The sequence below is a fragment of the Mchenga conophoros genome, linkage group LG23 (assembly GCF_057382185.1).
Source record: "Mchenga conophoros isolate Kocher_MC1m ecotype Shallow Benthic linkage group LG23, M_conophoros_male_GT1.1, whole genome shotgun sequence".
In the NCBI taxonomy this organism is placed as follows: domain Eukaryota; kingdom Metazoa; phylum Chordata; class Actinopteri; order Cichliformes; family Cichlidae; genus Mchenga; species Mchenga conophoros.
This window is the reverse complement of record NC_140547.1, coordinates 32,604,975-32,619,044: the sequence shown is the minus strand read 5'-3', so window position 1 is coordinate 32,619,044 and position 14,070 is coordinate 32,604,975. Positions and strand designations below refer to the sequence as shown.

General features: G+C 45.2%; 1 protein-coding gene across 1 annotated transcript; it reads left to right on the top strand.

Moving 5' to 3' along the window:
• Nucleotides 1–9,565: 9,565 nt before the first annotated feature.
• Nucleotides 9,566–13,350, top strand: cldn10a (claudin 10a). Its single transcript, XM_085264368.1, has 5 exons — nucleotides 9,566–9,820; nucleotides 11,190–11,351; nucleotides 11,485–11,566; nucleotides 11,670–11,774; nucleotides 12,760–13,350. The coding sequence occupies exons 1-5, from the start codon at nucleotides 9,601–9,603 to the stop codon at nucleotides 12,887–12,889; spliced, it is 699 nt and encodes a 232-aa protein (XP_085120494.1). The 5' UTR covers nucleotides 9,566–9,600; the 3' UTR covers nucleotides 12,890–13,350.
• Nucleotides 13,351–14,070: the final 720 nt, after the last annotated feature.

Here is a 14,070-nt window from a genome sequence, read left to right as displayed (position 1 = left end):
AGCGGGTCTGAAAACTTGCTAAATATAGCGACAAAGTTGGCAACACTGGAAGTCACGCATGTCCGCCATTTCCTGCCTGAAACCGGAAGTGACGTCATTTTCTCGGAAATGTAGTTTTTTACTTGTAGGCCTTAAATACCTATACTGGTGTTTTTATAAGTCATGTTTGACTCTATACTTTTCTGAATAGTTTCTGTGATGCTTAGAACTCGAATTGCACTGCTGGAAATAGTTTATTTTGATGCACATGCTGTTTTCTTTGCAAATTTGCATCATAGGATTGTTTTTTCGTTTTTCCTGCAGTATATAGAAATTGGTGTATCTCCAAAATAAAACTATGAAGACACTCAAAATAAATTTCCTGTGGTGAGAAACTATTTTTTGCAACTTTTTTGTATTTCAAGTTTTGAGGGATAAACCTCTTAAATTTCTCCAAGTAGAAATATATGTAAAAAAAACAAAAACGATTTTCAATTTTTTTGTAGTTTATTGTACTTTTTTGCAATTAATGTAATTACTATGGACTTAATGCATACATATTATTACAATATGGGCTATAACAGTTGTATTGATGTATAGCAACTTGAATTGCTCCCACAAATGGCACTACAACATGTAAAAAAAAATATATATATATATAAGCTCTGGCGGACTTGGTTCTATAGTAGGTCGTAAGGGTTAAATAAATATCGTCAAATAATCGAGATCTCAATTTCAGTGAAAATAATCGTGATTATCATTTTTGCCATAATCGAGCAGCCCTACCCTGGCGGACTGACCCCCGGCTGCCAAGACTGGCAATAGGGACATGGAATGTCACCTCTCTGGTGGGGAAGGAGCCTGAGTTAGTGCGTGAGGTTGAGATATAGTCGGGCTCACCTCTACACATGGCTTGGGCTCTGGAACCAGTCTCCTGGAGAGGGGCTGGACTCTGTCTCAGTCTGGAGTTGCCCCTGGTGAGAGGCGGCGGGCTGGGGTGGGTATCCTAATATTCCCTCGGCTTGCTGCCGGTACGTTGGGGTTTTTCCCGGTGGACGAGAGGGTTTGCTCCCTGCGCCTTAGGGTCGGGGAACGGGTCCTGACTGTCATCTGTGCTTATGCGCCGAGTGGCAGTTCAGAGTACCCAGCCTTCTTAGAGTCCCGGGGGGGGGGGGGGGGGGGGACGCTCTAGGCCGTAGGTCGATGATCGATTTTGTAATCGTATCACCAGACCTGCGACCATATGTTCTGGACACTCGGGTGAAGAGAGGGGCTGAGCTGTCAACTGATCACCACCTGGTGGTGAGTTGGATCAGGTGGCGGGGGAGGACGCTGGACAGACCTGGTGCACCTAAACGCATAGTGAGGGTGTGCTGGGAACGTCTAGCAGAGGCCCCAGTCCGCGAGATCTTCAACGCACACCTCCGGCAGAGCTTCAACAGCATTCCGAGGGAGACTGGGGACATTGAGTCCGAATGGACCATGTTCAGCGTCTCCATTGCCGAAGCTGCTGCATTGAGCTGCGGCCGCAAGGTGGTTGGTGCCTGCCGTGGTGGTAATCCCCGAACCAAATGGTGGACACCAGAGGTGAAGGGAGCCACCAGGCTGAAGAAGGAGTCCTATCGGGCTTGGTTAGCCTGTGGGACTCCGGAGGCAGCCGACAGGTATCGACAGGCCAAGCGGAATGTGGCTCGGGCAGTGGCTGAAGCAAAAACTCGGGTGTGGGAGGAGTTCGGAGAGGCCATGGAAAAAGACTTTCGGACTGCCTCGAAGAGATTCTGGCAAACCGTCAGACGTCTCAGGAGGGGGAAGCGGTGCTCTACCTGCACTGTGTATAGTGCTGGCGGAGCGCTGCTGACGTCGACTGAGAAAATTGTCAGGCGGTGGAAGGAATACTTCGAGGACCTCCTTAATCCCACTGACACACCTTCCGAGGAGGAAGCAGAGTCTGGGGATGAGGGGAATGACCCGCCAATTTCCCGGAGCGAGGTCACTGAGGCAGTTAAACAACTCCTTGGTGGCAGAGCCCCTGGTGTTGATTAGGTCCGCCCCGAGTTTCTGAAGGCTCTGGACATTGTAGGGCTGTCCTGGTTGACACGCCTCTACAATGTTGCGTGGAGACCAGGGGCAGTACCCCTGGACTGGCAGACCGTGGTGGTGGTCCCCATCTTTAAGAAGGGGGACCGGAGGGTGTGTTCCAACTACAGGGGGATCACACTCTTCAGTCTCCCTGGGAAAGTCTATGCCAGGGTGCTGGAAAGGAGAGTTCGTCCGTTAGTCGAACCTCGGATACAGGAGGAACAATGCGGTTTTCGTCCTGGTCGCGGAACACTGGACCAGCTCTTTATCCTCTCCAGGATACTTGAGGGTGCATGGGAGTTTGCCCAACCAGTCTACATGTGTTTTGTGGAGTTGGAGAAGGCATTCGACCGTGTCCCTCGGGGTGTCCTGTGGGAGGTGTTGCGGGAATATGGGGTGTCTGGCCCATTGCTACGGGCCATTCGATCCCTATACAACCGTTGCAAGAGCTTGGTTCGCATTGCCGGCAATAAGTCGGACTCGTTCCCGGTGGGTGATGGGCTCCGCCAGGGCTGCCCTTTGTCTCCGGTTCTGTTCATAATTTTTATGGACAGGATTTCTAGGCGCAGCCAAGTGGCGGAGGGCTTTCGCTTTGGTGGCCTCAGAATCTCATCTCTGATTTTTGCAGATGATGTGGTTCTGTTGGCTTCATCGGGTGAGGGCCTCCAGCTCGCACTGGAACGGTTCGCAGCCGAGTGTGAAGCAGCAGGAATGAGGATCAGCACCTCCAAATCTGAGGCCATGGTTCTCAGCCGGAAAAGGGTGGAGTTCCCACTCCGGGTCGGGGATGAGTTCCTGCCCCAAGTGGAGGAGTTCAAGTATCTCGGGATCTTGTTCGCGAGTGATGGGAGAAGGGAGCCGGAGATCGATAGACGGATTGGGGCTGCAGCTGCAGTAATGCGGTCGCTGCACCGGTCCGTCGTGGTGAAGAGGGAGCTGAGTGTAAAAGCGAAGCTCTCAATTTACCGGTCGATCTACGTCCCTACCCTCACCTATGGCCACGAGCTGTGGGTAGTGACCGAAAGAACGAGATCGCGGATACAAGCGGCAGAAATGAGCTTCCTCCGAAGGGTGGCTGGCCTCTCCCTTAGAGATAGGGTGAGAAGTTCGGCCATCCGGGAAGGGCTCAGAGTAGAGCAGCTGCTGCTCCACATCGAAAGGAGCCAGCTGAGGTGGTTCGGGCATCTGACAATGATGCCCCCTGGGCGCCTCCTGGGTGAGGTGTTCCAGGCATGTCCCACCGGGAGGAGGCCCCGGGGCAGACCCAGGACACGCTGGAGAGATTATATCTCTCAGCTGGCCTGGGAACGCCTTGGTATTCCCCCAGATAAGCTGGAGGAGTTGGCTGGGGAGAGGGAGGTCTGGGCCTCTTTGCTTAGGCTGCTTACGCCCCCATATCCAGGACTTCCTCGTCTCCACTGTAGGCATCCGCCCGGAGCAGCTGCTCCAGTATGAAAAGTCGGAGGATGTTCAGCCCGGTCCGCTGACGGATTCGCGGCCTGGCTTGTCTCCTTCCCCTTCCCGGAGAAAACGCCGTCGGCGTTCCCGAGCAGCGGAGCAGTTTTCATCCCTGGGTGAGAGTGACTGTGCGTCACACACTCAGCCCAAGTTTTCTGGACCCGAACTTCATGACTTATGCACTACTGTGAGTGGCTCTGTTTTCCCCGCCTTTGTGTTACCTGACTCGGATAATTCCGCCGCTTTTTGTTTGGACTCCAGAGACACTATACAGCGAGGCACCTCAGTGTCAGATCATTCACCGGTTGCTCTCGCTAGTAACCTTTGTGTTTTTGAGCCCTCTGATTCGGGAAATGCTCACAGTATTTTCTTTGATTTAGCTGATATGAATGTGTCACCTGTAGAGATAGTTGAACCTAAGACTGTTATTTCACACCAGACTCATCTACATACTGCTACCAGCATCGTAGCCCCGCAGGACTGTTTTACTCAGCCCTTAGACTCTAAGGTTTCCCAGTCTGAGCTCAGCCACACACCGTTAGCATCATTAGCTATAGATGTAACGGCGCATGCTGAGAAACACATACCCTCTGAAACTATGTATTCACTGCCTGCTAAGGTTAAAAGCCGCAGGGTTTCATCTGCTATACAGAGACTGGCAAAAGATTTTAGTTTGAGCACTGCAGAGCTGTTTGCACAGGTTAACTTTTCTGTTCCCCGGTCATGTCAGTTTAACTCTATGCGCCGTGCTTTTCGGCCAGGCTTCATGGACTCTGTGTGCACTACGTCTCGGACTACATCCTGTACGACTGTGTGTAGTGTTGTTTCACATCCAGCTTATCCAGACACTGCTTGTGTGAGTTCTCCTGTACCTGTGGCTGCTCCTAAACTCACTCTTTCTAAGACTGCTAATTATGACATGGACAACTTAAGTACAGCAGAGTTGCTAGAACCAGCCCACCATAAGTCTCTGTTTACTGAAACTGTGTTTGGCTCCACTAACTTGGTTCACCCAGTGACTGTTACTGTTCCTGTGCTTCGCTCTCCGCCTCCAGTTCCTGTAACCAGGGCAGCGCGGGCCTGGCTTTCCCTTGCTCCCGTATCAGTTCCTCGGGAGAGGGTGGCTGAGGTCCAGCTGGTCCCTGCTTCTGTCCCCAGCCTGGCAGAGGCGCCGTTCATCCCGGCACCCGTACCTGCCCCTCGGGTGGGGTTGATGGACGCCCAGCCTATGCCTGCGCCAGTTCCAGTTCCCTGGGTGAGGTCTACTGTGACCCTGCCGACTCCTGCACCCGTCTCAGTCCCTCGGGTGGGAGCAGCAGAGGTCCAGCTAGCTCCTGCACCTACACCGGCCCCCAGGGTAAAGGCAGCCAGAGCCCAGCTCGTCCCTGCACCCGTATCTGTTTCTCGGGTGGGGATGACTGGTGTTCGGCCAGGCCCAGCACCCGTTCCTGTTCCTCGGAGGAGAGCAGCCAAGAGTCAGTCACCTGTTCAGTCACCAGTTCAACTACCTGCTGTCCCACCATCACTACAACCACAACTACAACTTGCACTTCAATCGATAGCACAGTCATCACCTCAGTTCATTGCTCAGCAACCCGTTCAGACACTGCCCACCTCAGCTGGAAGCTTTGGTGAGCTTTCTCCGCCAGCTGGGGACTGTGTGGTGCTGACACACTTTGGACAGACTGTTTGCCCTGCACAGCCCCAGCCGTTGCATCCTAAGCCGACTGCGTGCCCTGTGCCGCTACAGTTAGCGTCCGCTGAGCCAGAGGTCCCCGCACGTGCTGGCTCTGCATCCGCTTCCGCTGGGGGTTCAGGAGAACCTCTCCAGCCGTTCCTCGTTTCCGCTGGGGGTTCAGGAGAACCTCTCCAGCCTTTCCTTGTCTCCGCTGGTGGCTCTGGTCAGCCCGGCCAGCACCTCCTCGTCTCCGCTGGAGGGTCCGAGGGGCCCATTCAGCCACCAGCTGCTCCACCAGCAGCCTCATCCACGCCAGCTGCGGCCGCCGTGTCTCCGCCCACGCAGTCTCCTGGTCCAGCTTCATCAGAGTCTGCATCCTCGCCCTCGCCTGGTCCGGCTCCGGCTTCATCCTCGCCTGGTCCGGCTCCGGCATCGCCCTCGCCTGGGCCGGCGCCTGCTTCAACTTCGCCTGGTCCAGCGCCTGGTCCAGCACCTGCTTCAGCTTCGCCTGGTCCAGCGCCTGCTTCAGCTTCGCCTGGTTCAGCGTCCGCTTCAGCTTCGCCTGGTCCAGCGTCCGCCTCAGCCTCGCCTGGTCCAGCGTCCACCTCAGCCTCGCCTGGCTCACCTCCACTAGCTTCGTTTGGTCCAGCATCTGCTTCAGCCTCGTCTTCGCCTGGTCCAGCTCCAGCATCTGCTTCAGCGTCGCCTGGTCCGGCCCCCGCATCTGCTTCAGCGTCGCCTGGTCCGGCCCCCGCTTCGCCTGGTCCGGCCCCCGCTTCACCTGGTCCGGTACCCGCATCGCCTCCGGCTCCGTCGCCTATGGCTGCCACGCCACCGTCTGGTCCTGCCTCGTCTGGTTCGTCTGGTCCGTCTGGTCCTGCCTCGTCTGGTCCTGCCTCGTCTGGTCCTGCCTCGACTGGTCCTGTGCCCACCGAGCCTCGGCCAGTACGCCTGACACTGGAGAGCTGCCGCTGCCTTCCGCGCGGCCGGCCCCCTGAACTGCTCCGTCGTCTCCTTCGCCGCTGCCTTCCGCGCGGCCGGACCCCTGAACTGCTCCGTCGTCTCCTTCGCCGCCACCGCCGTCTTCCACGCGGCCGGCCTCCGGACCCGCTCTACAGCCGCCGCAGTCTTCCACGCGGCCCGCCTCCGGACCCGCTCTGCTGCCACTGCCACTTTACACGTGGCCGGCCCCCGGAACAGCCGAACTGAACTGTTGCGCTGTCACCTCCCGGGTTGACCTTCTGACCTCTTTGGACATTTGCTTCCCTGTTTTGCCCTGTTTTGTGTATTTGTGGACTCAGTTTTGTTCTCGTGCTCCTTGTCTTTTGTTTGGTTTTGCGATTGGGTCCTCCTCCTGCCTGCCACACAGCGATCCATGACAATGCCATTCTCTTCTATACTTTGACTTTCCATTCTATAATATGACTTGTATGACATTCCATTTCATACATTAACATTCCATTCTACGGCATTCCATTTATACTATGACACTCCATTTTATACTATGGCATTCCATTATTTAGAATGACATTCCATTGCCTATTATACACTTCTATTCTAAAATATGACATTCCACCTTTTCCATTTTGTGTGTACTGAAAAGAAAAATACCAAACAAGGCAAGGTGAATAGTTTTTAAAATGAAATATAAAGATAAAATCAAAAGTAGGCAAAACTGGCAATCATGCCACGCACCCCAGAGGGTTGAACTGCAGGAATGTCTTAAAGATGTAAAGACCCGGATTACCTCTAATTTTCTGCGTCTAAATAAATCTTTATTTCTTACTATGCCATACCATTCCATTCGACACTATGGCATTCCATTTAATATGTGTGGGTGTGTCCTGCATCTCTATTGCCTTAGGTGCCATGCTTTTTGTACAGCTGACTCTACTCAGCTATTACCTCTTTGTTTCGAGTTGTAACGCCTGAGAACATGTGAGGGAACTGTGGAGAAGTGAGTGTGTGTACAGATGTTTTGGACATATGAGTCTCCTGTTACTGCCTGTAAGTCATTTAACTTAGTAATTTAAATGTGGAAACAACTCCCCATACATTCCATGTGACAAACCTCAGTGTGCTCATGTTTACTAAAGGTGTATGTGTATGTGTATCTGTCTATCTTTTACGGTTGTGTATGTGACTGTGCTTTATATTGGTGTGTGTGTGTGTGTATTTGGTATGGCTGTGTATGTGACTGTTCTGTATGTTTATGTGGTAAATTGCAACACTAAACGCAGAGCATACATGATGCTGTGTGAAGAAGGAGATGAGATAAGATGTGAAAGGTGAAAATGGGATTACCATTCCATTTTATACTAATGCATTCTATTTGATACTGTACCAGTTCATACTATCCTATGACATTCCATTCTACATTATATCATTCCATATTATGGCATTCCATTTTATAGTATGACATTCCACACTATGTTATACCATTCCATTCTACTATGACATTTCATTCTTTATAATTACATTTCAGTTTATACTATACAATTCCATTGTAAACTGTTACATTCCATTTGATACAATACAATTCAATTTTATATATGTATATAGGTATTGACACCCACAGTGCCCTAGGCAGTTTTTCTGCAAAGTTTAAAATAGCTTAAAAAAGGTATTGGGAAACTCATTGAGAAAAAGATTGCAAACATATAAATATACATACAAATTATACAATCACCATAGTTTTGATGTTCCAAGCCCGATACAAAAATGACTCAATGAATGATTATTATAATTATAAAAAAAATAAAGAAATTATTGTTTATTTTCCTATCAACATAATTTCACTTCATGTCATCCTCTGTTTGACCATAGCCTTTGTTTAAGCCATTGTTACTTTGTAAATCAAAGTTACATAGTTTAAGACTAATATGTTACCAGCAAAACATTGAGAGTTTTATTGACAATTAAATATAAGGGAACATTTAAGTTGTGACAAACATACTCTGCTGTACTTTTCATACATCCATATTTCATTTCACACTACAGACACTGCAGAGCGAGACCAAGGAAGCATTTCGCTTCAGTTTGAACTATTCTGTTCTGTCCTTAAACCATCATACCACTGACAAATGTAACTGATATCAATAAATGTAATAGGTGTATCATTGCTGGGCAGGAAAAAAAATACAGAGCGACAACCACCACAGTTTAATCAGACAGCACTAGGACTCAGTGCCTATTTGTACTGCTATTCTGTTGTCATCATCAGTGACATTCACACATATAAAAGAGTCATAATTTGATTAGCTGTCCTGATTAAATAACAAATATTTATCCTAAAAATTACACTAGGTTATCAAAACTTTGACCAGAACTTTGAAATACTTGTTAGCATTTCTTAATATTTCCTAAACTTCTTCAGCATAGGTTTTATTCTGCTGTTATAACACTTGAGCCCACAGCAGCCTGTCATTGTCACATGGCAATGAGGTAGAAAGAGTGTGCATGTGCATGAGAGAGAGAGAGACCCAGGGTTACTATTATGAATATCAACCCTACAGTCTAATATTTCTTTCAGAGGAGGAACTGTGTTTGTTTTTTCTGCCACTTGATGGTGCTCTAATGCTGCTAAACAGGGATGTCAATCACAGCCTAGGGGGCTATAACCAACTTTTCAATGTATCTAATTCTGCCCACTGGGTTGTTTTGAAAATTGTAACTTCCGAAAAAACAGGGCGTACATTGAAGACTTTTAACTGTATTTTAATCAATTTTACACTCATTTCAATGACAAAGATATCAACCATGTCCAATCATATTACTATAAAGTAAGTCACTAAAAATAACCTATTGCATGACAGAAAAGATGTTTCTCATTGTTTGCATTACATTAAGTAATAGAATTCTTAAAAGTAACAGTTTTTAAACTGTTTTCTGCTTATTTGCAGCATTTCAACAGATTTTTTCCCCCCTGCCAGTACTTTCTCTGTAATTTTATGACTTTATTTCTTAAACTCTAAGTCCAAAGAGCTGTACCAATGGGTTTCTTTGATGTTCTACACCCTTATTTGTTCATGTTGTTGAAAAACCGAGGCATACTGTTGAAACCACACATCATCATCCCTTCTATCTGTGTTCCTCATCTTGCCTTTTCAGATCCTTCCAATTAAAGACTTCCTTCTCCTGGAGATCCTCATGCAACCTCTCTTCATACCGTGTGGAGTGATGACTTGTGTGTCAGTCCCAGCCCCCATACCCTATAAAACTACAGAATGTGGATCGGAGAATGGTGTGTCTTTGAGTGATGCTTGGTCAGAGGCTGAGCAGGAGAAGCAGAAACTAAATTCTGCAGAACTGCCAGCACTGGTGCACCTGTCCTAGACCGACACTCCCACTTTTTGAGAGACAGAACTTGTACTTGTCCCAATCCAGACCTTTAAGTCAGAGGGAAAATGGGCAACATGGCTACAGAAATCACTGCTTTTTTCCTGACCATCTCTGGATGGATCTTGGTGTCATCTACTCTGCCGACAGACTACTGGAAGGTATCTTCTGTGGATGGTACGGTCATTACCACAGCTACCTTCTGGTCCAACTTGTGGAAAACATGTGTGACAGATTCCACTGGTGTGTCAAACTGCAAGGACTTTCCTTCAATGCTGGCTTTGGATGGTGAGTTCATAATATAATGTTGTGTTGCAGTCACAAGGGACGACATTTCTTACATCAGTAAACAGACACAGTTAAATAAATAACCACAAATCTGTGAGCACACATCTGACAGATGTACTTCTTAGATAAATGACCTCATTTGTGAAAAAAGAATGTATTTGAAACTTGATATTTCATTTTCTACCTCAGCCTTGAGGCCACAAATGGCCACTACATTTAAAGCTACTAGCTACTACTTATTAAGCCCTCCTTATATGTCCAATCAAAACAATCTGAGAAAGCCATACAGTCACAGAGAGGTCACTTGATACTTGATATTAGTTTTTCAAAGTTAAGAAAGCAATACTTCTGGCCATCTTAGTGTCCTTTAGACTGCTGTTTTCATTCCTAGGGGTTGGAGAGATCTTTTACCATCTATACATTTAAAAAGCCCAAAGTAACTAAAACACTTTACAACTTAAATTCTACAATTCTTAAATTTCTACAAGAACAAGATGTTAACACAACACTAAATGATAACATTTCAAGTGCAGTCAACTTGTAAGTGAGAAGTCGATATTTACACATCAATCAAACATCATGATTGCATTTTTCTCTACCTGATGAAACATTAAGCTAGCAATAATTAGTTTTACTTACATTTTATTTTTGATCATCTTTTAGTTTTTGCCACAATCTGAGACACTTTTCACATACGAGTCATTTGCAACACTCATGCAACATTTATGCCCATTATTAGCATTATTATTTCTGCATGTGCTCCAACCTTGATACAAGTCTTAAGTACAGACGTAACCTTTAAACTAACTCCCTCACAGTCCACTCTGCAAAAAGTAAGCAAATGAACCAAGCTGGAAAGCATTTCAAAAGACCTTCCTTTTTATCTATTAAAATCAGGACAAACTGTCTTCAAATAGAGGACATTCAAGACTCTTATTAATAGTGGACAACTTGCAAACCATGTGTAACCCTGGAAGAGATCTTTTTTAAAAAGGCAAAACAGATGTAATTAAGATTTTTTTTACATTGTATAAGATGACAAAAGAAAAGATTACACAGGCATTCATAATTTTGGTTCTCGCATTGCAAAGTTATGACATCACATTAATGTGATTGGTCAGTTGCAGTGTTAATCGTAGACCAACTTTATTATGAAAATCAGTGCAGAAATCCAATTTATTCCAAGTGATTTATTTGCAACTTTATCTCAAATTTCCCTCACACAAGAATACATCAAACTGTTCAATATGAACAAAACAATTCTTTTTTTTTTCACATTTGTAAGTCTGTTTATTGTTACGATTCATGGGCAACAAAAAAGTAGGGAAACAACTAATGTATAGCTCTCTTCTCTGTTTCATTTTTTAAGCGTACATCCAGGTGTGTCGGGGTTTGATGATCGCTGCTGTGAGTCTGGGTTTCTTTGGTGCCATTCTTGCCTTGGTAGGAATGAAGTGCACAAAAATAGGAGGCTCAAAGACCACTAAAGCTCGGTTGACTGTCCTGTCAGGCTTCCACTTTATTCTTAGTGGTAAAAACCATCCCATTCTATGTATGTCTGGATTTAATGGAGAATAATGTGTGGATTGAATTCTTCTTGAGCTAAGAACATTACCTTAGTTCCTTTTAATTTGATGTAGTAATCTGCTTATTTCTTTCCACAGGCCTCTGCTGCATGACGGCATGCTCCATATATGCTCGCAGGATCACAGCTGACTTCTTTGACCCCCTATTTGTTGCCCAGAAGTAAAAGGATTCCTTTCACATGGATCAAAGACATAATCAGATGAAAGGAAGTCCAGTCAGAAATATCTTGGTTTTTTCATTTTCTTTTCTTTTTTCCCTGCAGGTTTGAGCTGGGAGCCGCTCTCTTCATTGGCTGGGCTGGATCTGTGTTGTGCATCTTAGGAGGACTTATCTTCTGCCTCAGCCTGTCTGAAGGCTTCAGTATCAGGCAAGTGGCTTGGTTTTGCAGATATACAGAATGCGAACAATGTGATTCCACATGAACAGCAAGGTCATAGTGGATCTGATGTGGATGCACTCTAAACTGCATGATTGATTTACTAACTCAATTGGGCAATTTAAGTAATTACTTTAACTGCAATAGACAGGCAAATCCAGTCAAAAACATCCAGTAATCTCTCAGCAACTTGCTGCATAATTGCTGAACCTACAAAGTAAATTGTATGATTGTACGTTATGTTGATTAGCTACTCCAGCTGAATGTTTCCTTTGTTACAGTTGCATAAGAAGGACCTTTTAGAAGTTAAAGTCACCTTGACTGAGGGGAGCTATTGAGAAGTGTTGCATGAGATGGGCAAAGAAAAACAGATTTTTTTTTCTTTCGTTCCTTTTTCTTTTAAACATCCTAGTTCTTTTTCCCCACTTTTTGATAACAATCAGGCTGATTAGAGTGTTCTCACTGTATGAATACGGTGAATAGCAGCAATGGCACCTAGTATTGATTGGCAGTCAGTTTGTAATCGTAGTGATTATAAACCAAAAAAATGTGCTACTGGTACTACGTGAAAGTTTGTCTATGCATGTTTTAATCAGACAACCTAGAGGCTTCTAAGAATGGCAAGCTTGGTTTCAAAGATCGGTTTAAAATTTTCCAAATTTCCATTAAATTCATGGTTCCCAGTGGAGGAATCCTAATGACTTCTCTGATCAAACAATATTTAAAATAATTTATTCCATAATGGAGCTGAATTTGTAGCTTTGAGAAAAAATATCTTAACCAGTTTGATGAAATCCTATAGATTAAGTCCCTTTGGTTATCTTTGAACTCTTTTGAAATGCATGAAAAACTCAATATGGTTGTAGAACTTCTTAAATATAACAAGAAAGTTGAAAGGTGTAAGAAAAAAAATGTTTTGCTTGAAACAGAGCTTTGTAGCCTTTACTATGTAAATTTCCTGTTTTGACTTTTGCAGAGCTGAATACTCCTACAGTGGAGCTGCATCTTTTCCGACAACATGCAACAAGACCAGTAAGCCAGCCCAGAGGCCAAACAAGGAAACACAGGAGCCATTGAGGCAGTTTGGAAGAAATGCATATGTGTGAAACTGGACTCTTGTTACACGAGTTGATTTGAGAATTTAACAACATTTCATCATTTAAAACCAAGGACAGCATCCTCCAAAATGAACTAATCTGCATCTGTGGGAAGATAAAAAGTGAGCTAATCTGGGATATGGTTTACATATTTGATTTAGTGTTCAGATTTAAATATGGCTGCCTCATTTCTGTCATAAACTCGATTATGAAACATAAGCATTGAGAGTAGGACATTTAATTTGACATAACATGACATTCAAAGTCTTTAATCACCTTTAACAAACTGGCTTTTTCACCATCTTATGGATTGTTAAAACATGTCAAAAATTAATAGTGAAACCTTTTGTTTTCTTACATTTTCTTAAATGTTTTATAACTAACCATTGGCATACTATGACTGATCCATAAATTAAGTAAATGAATTAACTGCTCCAGCTCACAACGATACAAATGTCTTCTTGTTAAAAATGAGCATTTTGGTACTTTTTCCTAAAAGCCTGCATAACTTATAGTAGTTTTATCTTTGTATAATTTACCATCCCTACAACCAAATAATAGGTGGAAGAAGTGCCTTTCTAATTTTCCTAGTCAAGACTAGTTTGACCTCCAAGGCTAACTAGGTCACATCTGACCCCGGAGATGCTTATGTAGATGTGGACGCCCAACCGGAGGTTTCCCGTCTTATCAGCCATCCATCTCCACCTAGGAATATAGGAACCCTGGGCTATGTTACGCAAAACCTCTTGGCCCAGAGGGTAGATACTTGAACCAGCTGACAGAGCGTAGATGTCATGTGCTTTCCACTGCTTTGCATCTGCGAAAAAATAGTCAGGTGTCCAGGGCTCAGCAGAAGGGTGGCTTTGTGTGGTTGTATGTCTCCTGTGTTAAAATGATAAATACATTTTAGCTGGAACTCTCTTGAAATTCTTAAAAAAAAAAAGTTGACAAATATCAACAGCTTGCAATAGCTTTTGTCTAAACTAAAATCATTACAACTACACATTTCAAAAGAAACTGTTGTATCCTGAATGTCTGTGACTGAGAATCATTCAGTCATCTAAGTTATGGTAGTCTTCAGAACTTGAAAAGAAGTAACTGAATAGCTCATTTAAAAATACATTTCTTCCAATGATAAACTTAATGAATTCTAACATCAACTTTATTTCAAACATTTCTAGACTAATCTT

Bases quoted from the DNA above. Each gene is read 5' to 3' on its own strand.
- cldn10a (XM_085264368.1), top strand. From the start codon at position 9,601: ATGGGCAACATGGCTACAGAAATCACTGCTTTTTTCCTGACCATCTCT. The intron at 9,821-11,189 runs GTGAGTTCATAA...TCATTTTTTAAG, and splicing joins TTCAATGCTGGCTTTGGATG to CGTACATCCAGGTGTGTCGG. The intron at 11,775-12,759 runs GCAAGTGGCTTG...TGACTTTTGCAG, and splicing joins TCTGAAGGCTTCAGTATCAG to AGCTGAATACTCCTACAGTG.